At 37.0% G+C, this 22,033-nt stretch overlaps 2 protein-coding genes across 2 annotated transcripts; both read left to right on the plus strand.

The window, feature by feature from the left end:
* Positions 1-766: 766 nt before the first annotated feature.
* Positions 767-3,157, plus strand: LOC127942428 (transcription factor atf-2-like). Its single transcript, XM_052538127.1, has 2 exons — positions 767-944; positions 1,694-3,157. The coding sequence occupies exon 2, from the start codon at positions 1,698-1,700 to the stop codon at positions 2,679-2,681; it is 984 nt and encodes a 327-aa protein (XP_052394087.1). The 5' UTR covers positions 767-944; positions 1,694-1,697; the 3' UTR covers positions 2,682-3,157.
* Positions 3,158-5,268: 2,111 nt separating this feature from the next.
* Positions 5,269-16,839, plus strand: LOC127942429 (nuclear factor interleukin-3-regulated protein). Its single transcript, XM_052538128.1, has 2 exons — positions 5,269-5,722; positions 14,043-16,839. The coding sequence occupies exon 2, from the start codon at positions 14,163-14,165 to the stop codon at positions 14,946-14,948; it is 786 nt and encodes a 261-aa protein (XP_052394088.1). The 5' UTR covers positions 5,269-5,722; positions 14,043-14,162; the 3' UTR covers positions 14,949-16,839.
* The last annotated feature ends 5,194 nt before the right edge of the window (positions 16,840-22,033 follow it).

Below are 22,033 nucleotides of genomic sequence, written 5' to 3' on the forward strand. Positions count from 1 at the left end.
AGAACACAAAAACTTTTCTTTTTTTTTCATGCAAGTCACTGTTAGGGTTAGGGTTAGGGTTAATGTATACTTTTTAACCTCAACTGAGAGTTTGTTTTACATGATCTTAACCACGTTTCAGTGTTTACTGTGCTTCAACTTCTTATAATTGGTCGATTGACACACTTTCTAAAGGAATTAGGTTGGCTAGGAAATGATGAATAATTATGAGAAATGATGCTGTTTGCATTTGGCATATGTTAATCATAGTTAAGTACAAATTAAAGCAGAATATAATAAATAAAACTTAATGATACACATGTGACCATACCGGCATATGCTATTTGAATTAGTACTGGAAAAAATCCAGTACAATTTCTGACCTCAATGTGAAGATACAACCAAATTGACAGGCCTCAGTGCTGTATGTTTGGCTAGTCTAAATAATGTGCTAATTTTGGCTCTTACAGCAGGCATGACATTAAAATAAATGTCTAAATAAAATGTCAATAAATAAATTCTATATAAAAAAGAATGCATGGGATGTGAAATTTAATTAAAAAAAGGTTTAGATCCAAGCAAAAGAACGAAACTCGATGGAAGACGAAGCGTAAACAAAAATGAAAACAAAACATCAAGATGCTGAGTGTGCTAGGACTAATTTCTTTTATTCATTCTTTTAAAAAGTAGAACAAACAAAAAAGTGAGTCATAACTTAAACCACTGGTTTGAGATACTTGTTTGCGAGTCTCCGCCTCCATATCTGAGGAAGGAAGATGTGGTCCTCACCTACGACAGCTCCTTTCATGCAATAGGCATATGTGTGCATATCACATGTGCCACCTTGATTGCCATTGGTTGAGAGAGCTTCTTTGCATGTTTCCAGCCAAGGATATTTAGTTTTAAGCTGATGTCCTTTAATCCATCAACACTTTCAATTATCATTCCTGTGACAGCGCCAAAAGGTAAGGTAAAGCAAATTTTCCTTGCACTGGTTGTCCTCAGTTTGTAAAGTTAGTATTTAGTATTCTGTGTGCGGATTAAAAGTATCAAATTCATTAAATAACTTAACTTAATTCTAGATAGATATATCTGAATTGTTGCAAGAAACTGTGGCAGTTTTCATATATACCAAACATATTGCTTTCGGAGAGAAGAGAAAAAAAAGCCACCATTTGACGTTAAGTCAATTTTGCACCTGCAATGTTGTCACAACCTTCAAATCGTCTTGCTTTTAGCAAGTGAAAAACTAAGATCTTGATTCATCGTTGACCTCAAAAATGTATCTTATCAGCCAGCGTTGGATGCATTAGATCCAATCAAACATCATCTTTAACTGAGCATGTCACATTTCTTGCAAACTATATCATTTTACACATTTAAAATTAGGATTTGCCCACTACATTTCCTTGTTAGGCTGACATGTCATTGTCTCATGTCTATTTTTACCCTCATTTTGACAGGAAACTGCACTATGAGCACTAATAAGTGGTAATGAATTTGTTGCATTTAATAGTGCAGGCGTCTTATAACATGCAAGAGGAAAAATCCTGAGCTTTTGCATCATTCTTCTTAAATTCTCATGTGAATAGAATTTAAGAAGAAAGATGAAAAATAGACAATCACTGCAGTTCTCAAGCCTAAAAGTGAATTTATTTATTTTTTACATTTTGACACTGGGGTCTTCAGATCATCAAGTTCTTTATCTTTCCAGAACAATGAGTACCATGAAAAGTCCCAAGCAACTAGCAGACTCTTGTCTCCCCTCCTCCACGGGAGAGATCACGACAAGCAAAGACAACCCTGAAAGCTTAAGAAGGCTTCTTCCACTCACCGGCTCATCCGTTCTGGCACAGCGACTGTTCCACCTCCAGTCATACCGCAATCCGCTGTTACCCAATAGACGACGTAAACGTGAGATGACTCCCACTGAGAAAAAGGACGCGTCGTATTGGGTGAAACGGAAGAAGAACAACGAGGCCGCCAAGCGTTCCAGAGAGAAGCGGCGAATCAACGACTTCATGCTGGAGGGACAACTTCTGGCACTGAGCGAGGAGAATGCCCAGCTCCGGGCCGAGGTGTTGAGTTTGCAGTATCACATGGGGAATGGGCGAAGTTTGGATGTCAATCAACCCACTGTGCCCTTCAACTATCCCATTTCATCCCATCTCAAGCCTTCCATGTGGGGTTTGCCTCCTGGTACTGCTCCTCTTCCAGCAGAAGCTCCAGAGCTGTACCACTCTTGGCATGGCTCATCTCCATTCATCTCGCCCCTAAGAGTGCCTCCTAAAAGTGCCAACCTACCATCACAGATTAGCCATTTGGAAAACAATGCTAACCCAGTAGAGGCAGACGCAGCATCTCACTCACAGGTCACTTCCAGCAACGACCCACCAAGACACCCACAACGGTTTCCATCCCCGAGAGCATCTGCAGCCTCACCACCCCCTCCTCAGCCGCTGCCTGGATTGAGCCAGTCTGCCACCCAACACAGCAACCAGATGTTACCTTGGGGCTCGTCTTCTTTGCGTCCATCTCCCCTTCATCCCAGCTGGCCACTGTCCTTCCCTATGTCACTACGAGACACAGACGGCTCTCATAATGGCGTAAGGTCCCTCTGGAACTTCAACAGCAGGTACTGCATGCTGTCTGCTGAGATCTCAGGACAGCTCAGAAGAATCTTTTGCCCGGAGAACTCTTAGCCAACAATAATGCTGCCTGAACAGTTTTACATTGTGATAGTAACCTGCTAAAAGGGATCGTTCACCCAAAAATGAACTGTAGATTTACTCACCATCATGTTGCTCCAAAGATGTATGACTTTTGTTCATTTGTAGGACACACATATTTTTGTGGGTTTTTTTGTCCATTCAGTAAAAGTAATTGGGGTCCATTGTTGGTTTTGGACCTCACTGACTTTTCATTCTATTGACAAAAATAGTTCTTCAAACTTGTGTTCCACTAAAGAAAGAGTACCCAGGAAACAACAGGGGTGAACTTTTTCTTTAATATATTAGCTATGCTTAATGTAGTGATGTGCAAGGCCTAGAAAGTGAGAGATAAACCATGACTTGGAGAATACAAAAGAAATTATTTTGCAAATATGTGGCCACTTGCAATAAAAGTAGCTCATCATTTTTATCATTTTTACTCTCATTTCCCTTATTTGCTAATATATAAATCTTATTCAAGTTTGGGAATCCACACTATATATATATATATATATCACATGCACATCATTGATCTAATGGAAATTATTATTGGTATTCACCTTGCCTGTGTGAAATACCAGTTCTAAAACATTGAAAACCGTTATGCATTCACAATGTTCCACGTAAAGGAAAAACAGAAGAATAAGAAAAAAAAGAGTTACGTGGCTGCTGCAACACACACACACACACACAGACACACACACACACATACAAAGTAACAACAAAACTACAAAATTTAATTAGCTTAAATCACTGGAATCCAACTGCTTCAGATTATTTTATACATAAAATGTGTAATGAAAACAATCATGCTAGTTGTTGTGTAGTTAGTTAAATTATTCCCTACTTATACAAATGGGCTAGTTTTAAAGTAAATGATTAAAGTGCTCATGGTTAAATATGGAACATAATCACAATGAAGATGTTTCAGGCTGGGGTAAATTTGTCTGATATCTGATTGAACTCAGGCATGTCAAACCACACATGTTCACACTTCTGGTGTGTGGATGTACATGTATTCAAGTGTGCCAAGTAGAATAAAGGCCAATTTAGAGGTGTAAATAGACCCGTTCAGCTCAACAGTACTGTATACAATTTAATTGCAAGTCTTTTTTTTTCATTATGACAATGGAAACTTAAGTTACTCAGATCGAAACAATGGCAAGAACTGTTGGAGAACTTCTGAGCACCATTTTGAAGGTGCCTCTACAGTGTGATCAATGAATCTCTCCGTCCATGGATATGTAATATATTGTTTCTTCAAAAAATGGCCTATTTGAAATAAAGCCCAGATGATCTCCAAACCAATGTGGCGATCTGAGGAACCATAAAATTGCATTACAAATGTCTCCATTTTATATTATAGCTACAGATATGCTTTAAGATCAAATAAAACAATACCCTACTGATAACTGGGCGATCATTAGGTATAAAGCTAACGGAGAACATAAAAAATGTTAGCATTACCTAGCATTAAAGACATCGCAACTAACACAGTGAGATTTAGATACAGACACCACTATACTTATTTAGGATTAATGTTTAATAAAGTTTATACGCAAATAAGTACCAACAGAGCCGATTGAAGCAAACACTCTCACACTCCCACTCCCACTCTCACAGTCACACACACACACACACACGTTAGTTTTTGTGAAAAGTGGGGACATCCCATTGGCGTAATGGCTTTTATACTGTACAAACTGTATATTCTAAGGCTAAACCACACACTCTAAGAGCAGTCGATGTAGCGTCGTCCTTACCTGAAAATAATATGCCTTCTGTCGTGTACACACACATTTTATAATAAGTGTCTAAAATAATTAATCAATATTTAACTTTAGCCAGTAGATATTTTGAGAACGGTATTTTATGTAGGCCTATTTACATATGCGCTTCCGTATTCGTAACTGCAATCTCTTATTGATCGGTAAAAAAAAAAAAAATATATATATATATATATATATATAGTATTTGTTTTAAACCTATTAAAATCCAGATGAATAAAATGCTGACAGTTTCAAGAATAACCAATAGGGGGCGCGCTGTCCTTGTCAATAATATAGGCTTCGCGTGAATGTCACACTAGACACAACCCTTCACACTAGCCATTTGACAAAAACTACTTGTGTGTTATGTTCTAATTATTGAGGAAATAAGCATTTTTTTATTACATACGTGGTAACATCACAAAAAAAAAATAATAATAATTATATATATATATATATATATATATATATATATATATATATATATATATAAATAGAGCAAAGCAAAACAGAATTATGACACATTTATGTAGTTATTAATCTGAAAGGAGGAGCTAGCAATGACGTGACAGTAATCACATGAACAGATGAAAAACTTCAAAATCCGTCACTGAAAATCCATATTAAGTGACCATTATTTAATATTAAATGAGATTATGCTGGTTACATCATTGGGAATGAGTGCCTATTTTGAAGGTGATCAAGGATTTTATGTCTTTTCAAAACAGCACAGACTTCTGTGATCCCTACATTTAGAGCCTACATTACACTAGTTAATGGCTGAAGTTGTAGTTGAACAGCAAGGACCTAGTCAAGGGTGAGAGCAGATTAGTTTTCTCTCCTTCAGAAATGCTTATCAGAACAATCAGTAAGAGTGGTCTTCCATATCTGATCTTTTTTTTTCATAAATGCACTCACACCCACTGATACACGTATGTGAGGGACATGTGGGCCATGGTGTAGACCCACCGGCTTTGTGTTAAAAGAAGTAGACACAGACAGGGGCTTGTGGGCTGATCTCATAAAGAGGTGAACAGGCAGCCTCTAACTTTTAATCACACTTCACACCAAAGAGAAGCCACGAGTCAGAGAGGAGGGCGTTTAATCAGCGCTGCGAGGCAGGTGAGACACTCTGGTCACACACAGACAAGACAAGTGTTTGAAGTGTGGAGAGCCGGCTGGTTCCAGTAATGTGGAGCATCCTTGGTGATGTCAACGCTGGGTGACCCGACAAGGCTTCAGGAACTCTCAGAAGCTGTGAAGGTAAGAGCCGGGGACTTTTGTGTGTCCATCAGTGGTCAGCTTTGAACATACTTATGAAAAGGTGATTTAATTACGAAAAATAAGAAACTTCCTTTCACTTTCTGACTTTCTATAGAATCTGAGAGATGCAGATATTGGGGTTCATAGCTCATGGCACTTGAAGACAGTAGACAAAGTGAAAATCTACATGTAACTAAAACTAATTTCAAATGTAACCTTTGGTTTACTGCCATTGCAAGCATCAGATTTCCAGACGTCAGAATGAAACACGTATATTATATAAATCAGTACACATGAAGTGGTCTGATTTTAGGTTAATGTGGTCAATTTTGCATATATAAACCTTTAAATAGGGTCGAATGCAATAGATATATTTCATATCATGTAACATTCAATATTTAAAGCAGCTGTATTTGGCCTTATTGTCATACAAAAGTGTATATAAGATTTCTAATTGCATCTGGAAATGTTAATTTCCTTGCAGAATATATCCAAATATTGAGGATTTTAGCTTTTGAAAGCTTCAAATGTGAGCGAAGGATCTTGAGAGGGTGGTGCATGTGGGTAATTTTGAAAGCGTGTGTGGTGTCCTGATGATCTAAAAGATTTCAAGGGAAGATTAGATAAAAAAAAAATGCTGAAAAATATGTTAAAAGTCGCAAATGGCATCTCTGATGTAAGTGCGGCTTAAAATTATGCCATCTTTTTCTGTGTGTCTCATGCTAAAGATATTTATTTGCTATTCCCATCAAACAAGTATTGGTTAAAAAGTCAAAATTATATTGCAAGCATAACCATGCATGAACTTCACAAGTTTGTATAAAACTTGGTGATCATATGTTTTTAAAGAAAACCTAAAATGTTTCCAGGTTTAAATTTGATTTTGAATCCCAGATTTTCAACGTAGTCTTAGACTTTTGGTCCTCACACTATTGATTGGTAATTTTTTTTTTAAAAATATATAAAACTGGAATAAATTAATATTGCACATATGCAATACAGCTGAATTATTTCAAGGAAAAACGTATAATAAAAATAAATACAAGTAGTCGTTATTTTCTATGAAAACATCTGAGCGTCTCGTCAAAAATCATTTTAAAAACTATAGACCAGGAAACGAAGATGTACAGAGCAGCAGGTGTTGAGGACAGAAACCAACAGATATGCAGTTAAAAAGGAGAAGTTTAAGAGTTTGTTACTGAAAAGCACCATCTAAACTTAGAGCATCAGTAAGCAGCAGGTGCAGGTCTGACTGAGGCCTCTGGGGGCCTTGAGACCACCATACCGCTACAGTAATCGAAAGCGGTATTTGAGACCAGTGTTAATTTCGTTGACGAAGACTATGACGAAAAATATTCGTCAACTAACCTTTTTCACGGACGAAAACTAAATAAAAACTAAATAAAAAGTCAGATATGATGACGAAAAACGTGACGAAATGTAACTGACATGTTAGTCAACGAATAAAAATGAGACGAAAATATATGGGAGGGACGAATTGAGAAGAGATCCAATCAGAGCGAATCTTTGAGGGTAGGTTGATCTATGCAGAATATGCCGAGCCATTTTAAAAAGCGTAAGTGTATCACTGATTATTTTTGTACCTAGTTATGTGTAATGCTATGTTTTAATATGAGCATTTATTAAAACAGAAATGTGTATTTTAAGAATACGTTTTATAACGTGCTCCGACCCGAGCATTCAACACATCAAGTTGGCTTCAGCCCCGCAATGCGGGAAAGTTGAACTGAGCAGCTGGTTACTCCCGCAACACTGAACCGAGCTCTCCTTCAGGACGTTTGCGTCCTCCTGCACCTGAACGAACAAATACAAATCGCATTTTAAATAAACATAAGAAAAAGAGTGAAAAGTGAAAGAGCTCAATTCAGCAGCGCGGTGTTCTGGTGTTCAGGGAGCAAGCAGAGACGCGTCTCAAAGTCTTCTTGCTTTTGTACCGACAACAAATACATACTAAATATGTCGAAATACCCGTGTTGGAAAGTGTGTTCGAAAAAGTCTGTAGTTATGTCTTCAGTGAAAGTAAAGAGTTGGAAAGAAATCGGATGCGTATCTTTATAATGGATGCATTTGTCTCTTAAAGTGACCACGCCTAATTTACTAGCTCTGCTGTCAGTGTCTTTAATGTATGAAAATGAAAGTAAATCACTCACTGCTCTTGATTGAATTACTTTGTAGTTTTAACAAGAATTTATCCAAAGTCAATCCAAAAATCAGATAGAATAGATTATATTGTTTTACTAGTGACTAAAAAAAAAAAAAAAAATCATTAGGGACCTGAGCATGTTTTGCTTAAGTGTTTCTTTCTTTAATTGCTAATGCAACCTTTTCACACCACAGACTGAACCAAATTAAGCATTGCATCCGACATTATCAAGATGAATTTGTTTTTCTGACACAGTTTAACCCAGAGTTATTGTCATATTTTATTACCAATTTCTAAACTACAGCAAATAAACTGTGATATTGTAAGAAACGTTGAAGGTGTCTGAATACATTTTGGTTTGATTGTGTATTTTATTTTAGAGTAAAGACTATGCAGTGCTATTTTAAATGAACAAAAACAAACTTAAAAAAAATGTTAACTTTGTGTAAATAGCACAAATAAAGAAATAGAATGAACATACAATACAAATATAATATAGGTGGTTGTCTATTTCAATAATACTGTACTTCATCTTGAAAGAATGTCATATGCATTGCATATCATTCAGGACGAATGCATATCTTTTTCAGAGAGCATGTATATTTTTCATTGAGAGCAGGCCTTATGTTTATTTTATAAATACCATTCCATAACGGACTGATGGAAACATTTAGTCAAGTCAACTAAGTTGACTTTGTTCTACTAAAAAAAAACTAGACTAAGACTAAAAGACTTAAGACTAGACTAAGACTAAAACTCTTATGATATTTAGTCGACTAAAACTAGACTAAGACTAAAACATTTCAGATGACTAAAATGTGACTAAAACTAAATGGTGTGTTATTCAAAAGACTAAGACTAAGACTAAATCCGAATTTGCTGACAAAATTAACACTGTTTGAGACCCATTAAAACATAAAAACACTGATGTTTCCTGGAAAAAAAGGTTTTGTGACAACATGCCCCAATAGGATTATACTATTTGGAGGAAGTCAATGACACAATTGAGTAGTCTGTGATAGGCTTAGGATATATACTGTGTAAACGGAGAGAAAGAGAGAGAGATTATTATGTTTTTATGTTTATGCAAGCTACACTGTGAGGCATATTGTATTTCAAGAGCTTTTCTGGTTTTCTGATTAACTTCTGTTCATTGCATAGCCTACCCAACACAGGAAGAGGAAAAGCTTGTGAACAACTTCTTTTGACTTTCTCTTTGTGTATGCATGTATGTGTATATTTGTGGCACAGCAACAAAGCAGGCTCAAGGTATATTTAGCTACACAGCATGTCACCATCACCACAACTAAACTGCTAGCATATCCTATGAGCGCATGTCCACATTAGCAGGCTGGGAGACAACAGAAACCTCTCACAATTAGCCAGCGATGCCTAAAACAAATGCACATTCTCCCAGCAATGGTTTCAAAATCGGTTAGACAATTAGCAACAGAGAGATTAAGTCGAAAAATGCCAATCCGCAAGTTAGCAACTTATGTCAAATGCACAACAGTTTCACATTCCAGTGACAGGCTGAATATAATAGGTAGTATTACCAACTACTATAATCATAAACAAATGTCTTAGAGGGAATCAGCAGAGCTATAGTGATGAAACCAAACCAAATATCGGAAACAAAAGGTGAGAACTTCATGCTATGTGTTTACAGGACAGCAGCAAAGCTGCCGATGTCAAAAGTATCATGTGAGCAACATTCAAACTGCAAAGCTAATACCCCACCACCCCATTTACATATTGACACCTTAAAGTCTTTTATTTTGACACATCACTAAGAAACGTTGACTGATAAAGAGAAGGTTAGTCTTGGAGCAGAGCCACATGTCACTGTGGTTAGCATACCACTATTGCCCACACAATTGTTTAAAAAAAAAAAGACCCTGTTTGCAGGCTAACACTAGTTATATGGGTAACAGGTGCAACAATTCCATTCATCAATGGGAAAACATGAAATGGCCAGGGGTAAAACGGAGTTTACGTATCAAGGATCAGTGTCCATAGGATTATGCAGCATTCTGAAGCATAGTATGATAGCTACATATAAACAATGTTTAGCATTTAAAGTCCAACCCACAATATAATATCCTTGAAAGTTTGAGTCAGAATAGTTACCAAAGAGCTGTGAAAGTGAGTAGATGAATTTAGCTGTCCAAATGGTGTTTATGTTTTGTATTGTAGTCCTATTTAGCCACTTGTTAGCAACCTGCCTTTTTTAAGACAAGTGAAAGCTTCAAAAAGTAAATATATTTTAAGTCATTCAATAAAATGTGAAAATATATTGAGGTTGTGTTCACCACAGTCCTTATTTCAGGTAATTAACCAAAAAAAAAAAACATTGAGTTAAGCATGATGGAATTGGAAGGGCTAAATGCGAACTCGTTTCTGGGTTTTGGCCAACAAAAATATATCATACCTGCAGTGCTGGATACCTTTTTTTGGACCAATTCTTGCATCTATTTAAAGATTGGTTTAAACTTAAGACGAACTTGTCTTGAATTTATATGTTTTGAACTCAACCTTATAGTGACACCTAGTGGTGTGGAGGAAGCATAATGCAAAAGCTAAGGTATACAGGCATTTTATGTGCTATTCAGCTAACCATGATTCAATTATACAGCCAGTGAAAAACTCAATAATGAGGGGTTACCAAGGTAAAACAAAAAAAGATTTAGCTGATCACATGATCCCAACAATAGACAACCCTCACCACGAAAAATAAAACCACTTAAAGATTGCATGATTTTGAGAGTACAAACAAAGTCCCTTTTAAGGAAAGTGTGTTGATTTTGCATAATGATCGTTTGACCAATAACATGCAGACATTGTATGTAATCGACCATCGTGGTGCATGAGAAGGTGGGGTCTACAGGGAACGATCAAAGTGTTGCAAATATGTGTACATATTAGTGTTGGACTTGAAGCAGCACAGAGAATACCTATTGGTGTATGACATCAAAGTACTGTGAGAGCGATTCAAAAGCACAAGAAGACATCTGCTCTTGTTACTTTGTCATACAACAATTGGTCTGGGCAATGCAAACAAAGCCAAAACCTGGATATTTTAGGCAATATAGAAATCCTGGCCAGGACATGTCATGGGAAAATGGCATGTTTGGTCTCCCTACTTATACATAAAGTCCTAAACACGCGTCTGAACACTGACTAGCAACCAGAACTTCTAACGGCAGCTGCAGCGACATGATCACTTTACCAAACTGTCAATTGGCTCTTTTATTTAGAAAGCAGGACTTATTCTGCCATGTTGCCATTAGACTTTCTCCCATTGCGTTCTTTAACGTTCCATCTTGGAAACAAAGATGAACTCCCTCACAAAAGAAAAAAAGCCATAGTGTTCACAACTGTGACAACGAGCCTTTATCAGGATCAACTAAACACCGGGTTTTCAAAAGTATGTGAAATATTTAAAGTTTGCGGCATATAATCTTTAAAATACATCCGAGGGTTTTACACACTGGTCTGTTATTGTGGCGACATTTGCACGCCCCGAAATGTGCTGCTGAACGAAACGAGCTGTGATTGGTTGTTTGACATGTCGGTCAAACGACCTCATGGGTGGGCCTTGGCCAAAGAAAGCTGCAATGAATTCAAGACCTATTTTTTACATGACATTTAAGGGATGGGTCCTTCAGAAATCAGACTTGACTCAACAAGACTCAAGACTATCTTGTTTATTTGCTAATAAAGCAACGTTTCCACCGCAGGAACTTTACCCAGGAACTAGGGACTTCGGGCCGGTACTCGGTGTGTTTCCACCGCAGGAACCAGGAACCAGGAACTAAATAAAGTTCTGGGTAAAGAAATGCCTCTCAGAAAGTTCCTGCTGGCGAGGTAGTACTTTTTCAAAGTTCCGGAACTTTCGTGGGCGGGACTTGAGCGCTAAACATCCTGATTGGTTGAGTTCACGCAGCATTGTGGTTTCAACCACCATTTATTCGGATCATTTTCAAAATATTACTGTTATTGTGTCATGAAATGTAATTTTAGAAAATGTCATTCGTTTTGGGTAAATCTAACAGGTAATCTTGGGTCTGTATTCAATTTATCTACGTGTTAAAATGAAAATAAAAAAAGGCAAATTGATATAGTATTTTGTTTCATTGTAATGGCTGTATATATGCACATTTCCCTGAACTAAGTAAATTTTTTGCAGCGGTTATTATGTTTAAATGAAAACGAAAGGAGGCAGTGGTATGAACTACCGAGGAATCAAGTACAAATCTGCGTGCTTGGTATTTAGAAACGCACACAAACCTACGTCACCAGACTATTTCCCTAATCTTGTCGGTACTTTAGACCGTGGTGGAAACGCTGAAAGCAATGGGTCTGGGGGGGGGGTTAGTTCCTGGTACTAATGTTCCGAGCAATTTCGGTGGAAACGCGGCATAAATCTATATCTACAGGTCTATATCTATATTTATTTTTATGTGTAACACGACAATGCTGTGCTTTTCTAACTAGAAATGCAAATCTAGTTTATCTTTTTTAAACTATTTGTACATTAAAGTGAAGTTACTGCACACAAACACACACGCTAACAGCGGTCAGCATAGTGCCGCATTGCAGGCGTGGTCTCATAGCTGTGGTTTGAGCGAGCATCCACAATTCATCCCCTCCACACCAAGACCATGCTTTTCTTGCACTGTGTTCAACAAACACACATTTCATAGGCTCATGGATTGGCCTAACAGTCTGCTCTGTGGTAAATATACACGCACCTCTCTGTCACGCTCTAAGCTCAGATTTCCAGCTCATAAAAAGGCAGAACAAATAAAAAGAAAGGGATGAACAGGATGTGGTTAGCCTACACTGAAACCTACACACTCTGTTAACTTGGAGATAGGTTCTGAAGAGAGAAAAAAAGAAACCACAGTGAGCGTAGGGTTAGATGTACAAGCTGCAAGTTGCGCACAACTAGAAGATCTGTGTGTACCCTGATGCTACTGTTGAGATTTTGATCATATGCATTGGGTAGATAGAGTGGATACAGAATTTTGCAATATAGCAGCAGGGCTATTTTAGGTATCTAAAATTAAAACCATAGTATATCTCACAGAGTATATCTCATGAAAATGAGATATCAAAAGAAGTGTCATTTGCAGTGAAGTGGCACAAAAACTAGTTTTAATTTAAACTACTCACAAAAAAATAGATTTCACGCTACTAAATAAATCATCAATACACTAATTAAATTTCACATTTAAGGGTTTCTGTCTAATGCAGTGGATTTCAGACATTTGTCAATGTGACTCAATACTGTATAATCATCTATCAGCAGGTTTAATTTTTCTTATGCTCTTTAGAAACTAACATATAAGACCAGTATGATTGTGTGGAAGGAAATTATGTTTTATCTGACCTTTTGTCTGGAAAGGAAACTAGAATTATCAGTTGTAGTGTCAGGTTAGAGACAGAACACAATGGGTCAATGACATCAGAGGGGAAGTAGGTCTATACAGTTGTAAGCTTAGCATTTGGTCTCACTAGATCTCTCTCTGCCCTTCACAATCAAACATTCTTCCACCGGTAACCCACAAAATGACGGCCCATCAGACAGTGTGGGGGTTTTTGGAACCACCGGTAGGAAGAATTCGGTTCCCACCCTGTCTGAATCACCCTGGTGGTCGCATTCATATCCAGGATGCTTCACACTCCCCCAACGTAGATCAACACTTGATAGTCACTTCCAAGAGACTGTGCTATTAGCATTGTTAAAGCATTTTTAAGTATCAACAGTATTGGCAATTGCTTATAGGCAGAGAGCTGAACCTTAATATTTTAATATTAGTTAGCAGAACAGTTGTGTATTTGGTCGATCGACTGACTAGCGCGACTGCAACAGCAACAACAACAACGGTCACCACAAGGGGATTTTTTTATGCATTACCTCATCTACACCCCTAATGACTAGACCATTACAGACTTTTAGGTTCAGACATGAAGCACCTGTAAACAAGCTGGTCTCTAGCATGCAACAGTCAACATGTTCAGTAGAAACTGCTTTGATATGACACTCATAACTTCTTATAGTTCGCACTGATGACTGCTCGGTGAAATCTGACACACGAATGAAACAACACGACCACCTTGAAAGGAAATAACTTTGCTCTTTTGTTGTAGGTAAAGCTCCTGATGACAGCATGACTGAGAAGAGGCACTAACATCTGAGTAACTCCACACACAGAAAGAGAACAGGTGCATCTAGTGCAGTACCAACCCGAAAAGTCACACCTGGTGAAAATGGAGTCCGCTTTCTCACAGGTGATTTGGGAACCTGAGGGAGAAGCTGAAGAGATCTCTCCGAGAGGTCTGGGATTGCGTCGCAAACGGGAATTTATACCTGATGACAAGAAAGATGCGAGCTACTGGGAGAAACGCCGCAAGAACAATGAAGCGGCAAAGCGCTCGCGAGAGAAACGAAGGGTCAGTGACTATGTTATGGAGACACGATTGGTTTCGTTGAATGAGGAAAACGCTCGTCTGCGAGCCGAGCTGTTGGCTCTGAAGCTTCGATACGGTTTGCTTAACCCTGGGATACCCTATTCCCCATCTCAAAGGGCTTTATCTCAGCTTCACACTTTGGTGCCACAACCTTTGGTTTCTGGCCCAGACAAAGACCTCTACTGGAGTAGACAGCAAGACAGAGAGCCTTCCAATCTATCGGGGAACCAACAAGCACCCGTCTGTCTTGGCACCCACCCCGGGTCGGCATTCCTGCCTACGCATCCTATGGCCATACGAAGAAATCACCCATATCACCTAGACTTTCCCAGTCTCCATTCTTCTACAGCTGCACCTTTACCCTTTCCTCCATGCCTCACCCCAGCAGCAGCATCTTGGGCAGGACGGCCCCTGCTCCAGCCTCGGAATCAGAGGATCTTGTCGGACGAAGAGGGTGAGCAGCAGGTGCCAGCAGATTCCAGCACTGCCCTGCCCCATAAACTAAGACTGAAGACGCAAAACTCCCAGCGCAAAGATAACAGAGCTAAATCTGCGTCGCCAAATCCAACATACATCTCAGACTGAAATCAAGCTCTGGACTAAAATAACTCCGTAGTTATGAGTCATCCTACTCATTATTGATAATCGAACATTGGCTATATTCCAGGAAGTGTGTTGCAAACCATCATGATAAAAAAATATATATACGTTTCTTTGATCAAAAGGTCACACATTCAGATAAAGTTTCCACAATACATTTTAAAGAGTCAATATTTCCATCATTGAGGTGGAAGGTGGCAAACTTGATTTGGGGTAATGACGCACGTGTGTTTACAAATTTTTTTTTATCTTTCATATAGACAGGAACGTAGGGGGTGAAAGAAGGAGAACAATATTTTAGGAATAGAAATAGGAATGGAAAAAGGAATTGACCGAAGTTGGTCATTCACTCTGCCATAATTTATACAGACACTTCTCTATATTTCAGTCACTTCTTGCATTTGTAATGTATATTTAAATGTAGGTATTTATATTTATGTATTTGGCAGATGCTTTTATCCAAAGTGACTTTGCATCCAATGTATACATTTTATCATTCATGCATTCCCTGGAAATTGAACCTCGGTGTTGCTAGACTCATGATCCGCCGTTCGATCTAAAGAAATGCCACCTTCTTGTTTACTTCAGAATTTAACCTATGTCTGATTTAATTGGGCCTCTAATGTTAGACTGACATTTACACATTTGACAGATGCTTTAAGCAACTTACATCACATTCAAATTATACATTTTATCAGTCCATGTCTTCCCCAGGATTCAAATCCATTACAAATACATTGAATTACTGTTTTGAGCTACACAAATTGTTCGTTTTGATATTTCAAAGCAGCATTAATTAAAAATGGGGAAAAAAATGAAAAATAATACATTATTTTATGTATTATAATTCAAAGCACATTGTAAACTGATACTGATGGCATCTCTCTGAAGTTTCTCTCAAAATGTGAATGTATGTTTCTGAGAGGTCTAACAACCAATCAGATGCATGCAAATGAAACCAAATGAAATTTTAGGGAAATTCACCATGCCTCAGAGTCTGAAAGAAGCGGATAAGAAGATAATTCTCAAATCCTTTGATCGGACTGGTGGAGGCTGCTTGTTAGTACTTTTATGTGACTTCCATTTTGATAGTAATGGGACTCATTTGAACTTGGTTATAAGAATCTGAAGGGCGACTTGCATTCAATAATTGTTTAATAGACTTAGCAATAGACATCCTAAATTCTTGCTAAATGCTTGAAGACAAATGTGTGCCTGTGTTAACATGTTAGCAACAATAACTGCTGACAAACCATTAGCTGTGATACAAATTAAATCTGAAACTGACTGTATTTAAACTTGTGTTATTGACTAACTCAATTTCATTTAGATATACAGTTTACAGAATGTAATTCACGTTTTGCTTACATGCAATTTCAGCTACACAGTTATTTACTGAAATACGTATGTATTGAATTACAGACAAAAGCAGAATTACCGATTAGCTGAAAATTATTTACTTTAAGTCTTTCCTTTATCATCAAATCTACGATCCTTTTTTTTAATGCAATCATAATGGATTGCTGGCAAAAAACAAACAAAGAAAAAAATAAAAAGTGATCATGTAATTTTACTTTTATTTCTTTGTGTTTGCATGTATGCATTTAGTACACACATTTTTGCAATGTACATCCCAGGTACACTCTGTCATTTATTACTGAGCCTGTGATCGTGATGTTGCCAGGGTCATATGCTAACAGCTAATCTACATGAGAACTTAAATTACATGTATATATATATATATATATATATATATATATATATATATATATATATATATATATAATAACTGTCTTGTTTTAAAGATTCACCTTTATTACAATCTTTTGTCTAGCCTTATTAAGTTCTTCAGATAATTTTTTTTTTCATTTTTACAATAAACTGCAAATGAAAATCTAAGCTTTTTGACTTTATTATTCGCAACATCGCACAGTTCAGTCACACAGGATGCAGAAATCATTTTTATAATATGCAGTGAGTATTATTTTTATCTTGATTGAGTTTTCTCCTTCGCTCACGGCTGTGAGGCTGGCCAAGTGTGTGAGTTGTGCTGCTTGCTTCTGGTGACCGGTTGAAGGATTCCACGGGGCTGCTGTGGTTTGTAAGTGTGAAAGGGGGCTGCAAACAAAGTTTCAGTGGCAAGTAGTGGGAAAGGTGGAGTGGGGGTTTCTCAGCACTTATTAGTCACCGTTCATGATCAGTTGTGATGTCTACAACGCATACACCGCAAACACACTGCAGAAAGTGAAAAGACCGAGCAACAATTCGCTATAGTCACTAAAGGCAAGCGAGTTATTCACTGACTTGCATAACAAGATTAACGCAAATAAATCTTGTATAACTATGAAACTGCTTCTTTAAAACAATGTTGCTTTTAGCGTTTAGCATTTTTGTTGTTCACAACTGGATTAGTTTACATTTCACACTCACTTTATACTGTTAAAAGTTCTTAATTTCTTCTTTTTCCTGCTTTAACCACCTGAGAGATTCAGGGAGAGAAGTACAGCGAAGAAATAGGAAGTTAAAAGTATATTGTCTTTGTCTTATACAGCTGAAAACCACATCCTCTAGTGCAAGATCTAGTTGTTTTCTTGTATTTATCATTGTTGAAAATCTATCTTAGGCTACTTCTGGTAGTTCCTATGGTGCTAGCAGAAGCTACAAGCTAACAGACTTGCTAATCTAAACAAATTACATTATACAGCTTTATAAATTCGGATTCTGACTGGTCAGTCTCATCATTTTGCAGTCAAATATTTTTAACATTGATCGCTAAGCTATATATGTAAACAATAAGGTATGAGAGGCCGTGCTGTATCATGAATAAATCATGACTGAAGGGTGTTACTGCAATATTCTCTTCAACTATGATTTATTCACAATACAGCAAGGCCTCAAGTACCTTATTGCTTTTATAAAACGGATACCACACAATAAAAAAAAAAAAAATATATATATATATATATATATATATAGTGAAATTGTACTATTTTGAACCGAGTTTGTTAAATACTATCCTTCCGCAAAAAAATAAAAATAAAAAACAATAAAGTTCCTGATAGCAACAGTAAATTGCATGAAATGGTCCGAACATTTTTAACACCATATATGGTATTTTCTCACACATATACATCTGCTTTTACTCTCAGCATGAGAAAACGTCTGTTTTCAGTCTTTTAGTCTTGAAACTGACCGATTCACGGCACAGTGCGAGTTTGCAAGTGTCATTACATACAGAATCATAACTGAAACAGAAAACTAAGAAATATAGTAATATTCCCTCCTCACTTCGGAAACTGTATGCATATATATATATATATATATATATATATATATATATATATATATATATATATATATATATATACATATATATATATACACTTTACAAATGATGATAGTATAAAAATATAACAAAAGACTAACAAAAAGTCTGAAGTAAAATTAGGAAATGCTTGCGATCCGCAAGCACATCAAACATGATGGAAAAGACTCATAATGATGGGAATTTTTTTTATGTCACCAAAGTGCATTCTTGTCCTGCTCAAATACAACATATAAGAGATATTATGATTCTCCAAAAACAAAAATTTTATTTATACATATTTCAGTCAACACTCTCTATTACTACAATGTAAGTGCAAAATACTGAATCCCAGCACAAACGACACAATGATGCACTGTGTCTCTCAGTGTCTGGTTGGCATGACTCTGCATGATTTGTGGTGTAAAAATAAAATGTTCATGCATTGAGTAGTTGGTGCCCTTATGTAATCAATGAAATTGGGGTGTGCGTCATGCATGTATAAGTTCGCGGAGTCGGACTTCCATCCTTCCGAGTTTGGACTTGCCAAGTTTGACTCAGAAGAATGAACTCTTGAGGACGGGAGGATGCGAGTCCAGTCATTCTACAAATGGAACGGCAGCGTACTTGATAGCGTCACTCAGCATGCAATAGGCCTGCATGCTTTACTTGAATTAACTTCTTTTTTATTTTCAATATATTAAATATATTAGTATTAAAAAACTAATATGTACCTACTCTATTTTCCCTTTATATTTATAATGAAATTGAATATAATATTAAACAACTGCCTCTTTTTTTATTTTAAAAAACTATTAAACATATTAATATGTGGTTCAGATAACATTACTACTGTGATTATATTTACGTCGTTTAAAATAAAATATGTGCAAACAACTGCCTCTTTTCATTAAGAAAAATCTAGCAATAAACCCACTCGGCTACAATTTAAATAAAAAAGCGGGAAAAATGGTTGAAAGGTGTAAATCAATTGTAACAGTATTTCAAAATGTATTACTTACAGTTGTGAGTTTTCTCCTCCGCCATTGATGCGAACCTGGTTCGAACTGAACTCTGGGTTATGGCTCGTTTCAAGTCCGCACAAGTCACCTCTCCATGCATCCTCGGTAATCAAGAACACATCCGGGGATTTGAACTGGAGTTTGCTAGATGTGAACTTTGACTTGGAACAGTACTTGGGCAGCAACTGATGATATTTCTCAAGTCCACAAGAACACAAGTACAGACAAGTACCCATATTGAGAAACGGCTATAGTGAAAATTGAAGTCATTGTCCCATTAGGGCGCGGCCATATTGTGCTGATTTGGGCCCAGAGTCTGCGCAGTAGAGAGCTAAATGGAGCCGCATCCCACTCATAGACAGTAAAAGAAATGGACACAGCGACCCCATTGGAACTAAATTGAGACAAGTGAAGCCCATTTTTAGTGTTTTTTAGCACTTCCGTTTCTGACGCGCAGACTCAAACGAAGCTTGACGACGTCAGCAACCTGTCTGACAGATGTAAATCTTCTAGTAGCTGTGCGTGCAAACTGCCATCGTTAATCTTACAGAGACGTCGAGCTTAAGCGGGGAGTTCTTTGTCATGAGTGAGCAGGAGTAAGTATTCTGATTAATTATTTTGTATAGTATTTTAAAATGTAACGGCAGTACGCCATATTAAGATAATTGCCTGCGAGCTTCTCCTCCTGTCTGTACAGTAATTTCTCTACTGTGCGATAGAGAGTCGAGTGGTTATGACGCAATCGTTAGCCTATTTTTACAAAAACTGTTTCTACGGGGCCATAATGTAACAAAGAAGGTAATGGAGCCCTTTATACATTGTCGTGTATCTTTAGAAATAAATAATGTACAAACGGAGTCTTTAAACGCCTCAGATGTAAAGTTATTAGCTGTCAAAGTGACGCCAAAATGAATGGGAGTCAATGGGATGCTAACGCAAGTGAAGTTCTGCTACAAGATGGCGGCACGCGGCCGACTTCAACTTCCGGTCGACTTCCTTGCCGCCTGGTTCCACTAACGCTCAAGCAGAACCGAACGCAAACACACGCCCCCGACACTTTTTTAAATTAGCCTGACTGGTCCAATTTTTTTATCTGTTGATTTTTCGTATAAGAGGCTTGTGTTAAAAATAAGGTAAATACAACTCCAATCTCTTCCTGAAGATCCCGAAAAAAGTCTGCTGGCGCCTCAGTTCGCTCATGACGTTTTACTTACTCACATCAGCGTGAAAAAATGTACATTAAATGGCATAAACCATGTTTGAAAACAAAATATTTACAGTGAAATTTAATTATTTAGTTTGTCTTCTTTTGAGGACTAGTGCTGCACACTTATTGTCCAAATACCTACACTTGCGGTCTTTACACTTGACTACTTATATGACGTATTTCCTGTATTTGGCCCAAGTGTTCAAGTGAGCATGAAGACAACAAGTGTGTGTACAACTTTTTATTATCTGATGGGACACGCTTTAATGTCTGGTTCTTCTAATTAAGTGATAAAAAGAAGTTGCAAATGATGTATAAAATAAATCCGACTCGCCTTTGAACCAATAAAACGTGTAGTACTTTGTTTTACTACCAAATGATATGTAATATCTCATTATCAATAATATGTAACTTAGGCTACATATTGCAAAGGTTTCTATAAACAACATATTGTATCCACAGACTGGTTTAAAGAAACTTAGCCTAGCTATATCAACACTAACATAAGTAGCCTTAAGGTTGCTTTAAGAAATATACACCGCATTTTTCAACATCCTTCTGTGATTATTAACTCTTCTTGATTCATTAATCAAACTAATTGTCTCCTCTTTTCTGTCATTCACCAAAAATATAAACAGTGGCATTGTTATATTTTATCCACTGACATAGCCTAGCTGTACCAACTCTTAACAGAAGAAATGATTGCTAAAAAATATTATACACCACATTCTTAAAAATCCTTCCTTAATGACAGTCTTGTTTCATCAATCACACATTTTTCTTTCAGTTTGAGTCACAGCCTGACATGTGAGATGGCTTTGTGCAATGACATCATAGGTTAGCAAAAGTGCTAAATTATACCATGAAGATGAATTTTCCAGACTGCAACACTACTAGACATTTTGTAGGCGTAATAATGATTCAGTACTTCCAAAAACAAATCCATCAATCGCAAAATACAAAATTGCAGTGCATATTAAAAATGGAAACACAATGCAAAAGACTTTGAAAACACAGAACAATGCCTGCACTGATCATTATCTGGATTTGCACAGAGTTCTGAACTCTATAATCAGTAAAAGCATATTAATATTGCATTGATAGAGATCTTGCGTCTTTGGTGAGAATGTGAAACACAACACTTCTCTTTTTTAGTTTATTCATAGACCGTTTAGTACAAAGTATCTGGTCACAGGCGACTTGATCTACAACATCATCTAGACATCAAAACCACTGTCATTTTGTAATACGATTACACTCATTTTCTTTTTGTTTATATGTACAGGTGCTGGTCATATAATTAGAATATCATCAAAAAGTTGATTTCACTAATTCCATTCAAAAAGTGAAACTTGTATATTATATTCATTCATTACACACAGACTGATATATTTCAAATGTTTATTTCTTTTCATTTTGATGCTTATAACTGAGAACTAAGGAAAATACCAAATTCAGTATCTCAGAAAATTTTTATATTACTTAAGACCAATCCAAAGAAAAGATTTTTAGAAATCTTGGCCAACCGAAATGTATA

Source organism: Carassius gibelio, chromosome A22 (genome assembly GCF_023724105.1).
Source record: "Carassius gibelio isolate Cgi1373 ecotype wild population from Czech Republic chromosome A22, carGib1.2-hapl.c, whole genome shotgun sequence".
Lineage (NCBI taxonomy): Eukaryota > Metazoa > Chordata > Actinopteri > Cypriniformes > Cyprinidae > Carassius > Carassius gibelio.

Coding starts and splice junctions, on each gene's coding strand:
- LOC127942428 (XM_052538127.1), top strand. CDS start 1,698: ATGAGTACCATGAAAAGTCCCAAGCAACTAGCAGACTCTTGTCTCCCC.
- LOC127942429 (XM_052538128.1), top strand. CDS start 14,163: ATGGAGTCCGCTTTCTCACAGGTGATTTGGGAACCTGAGGGAGAAGCT.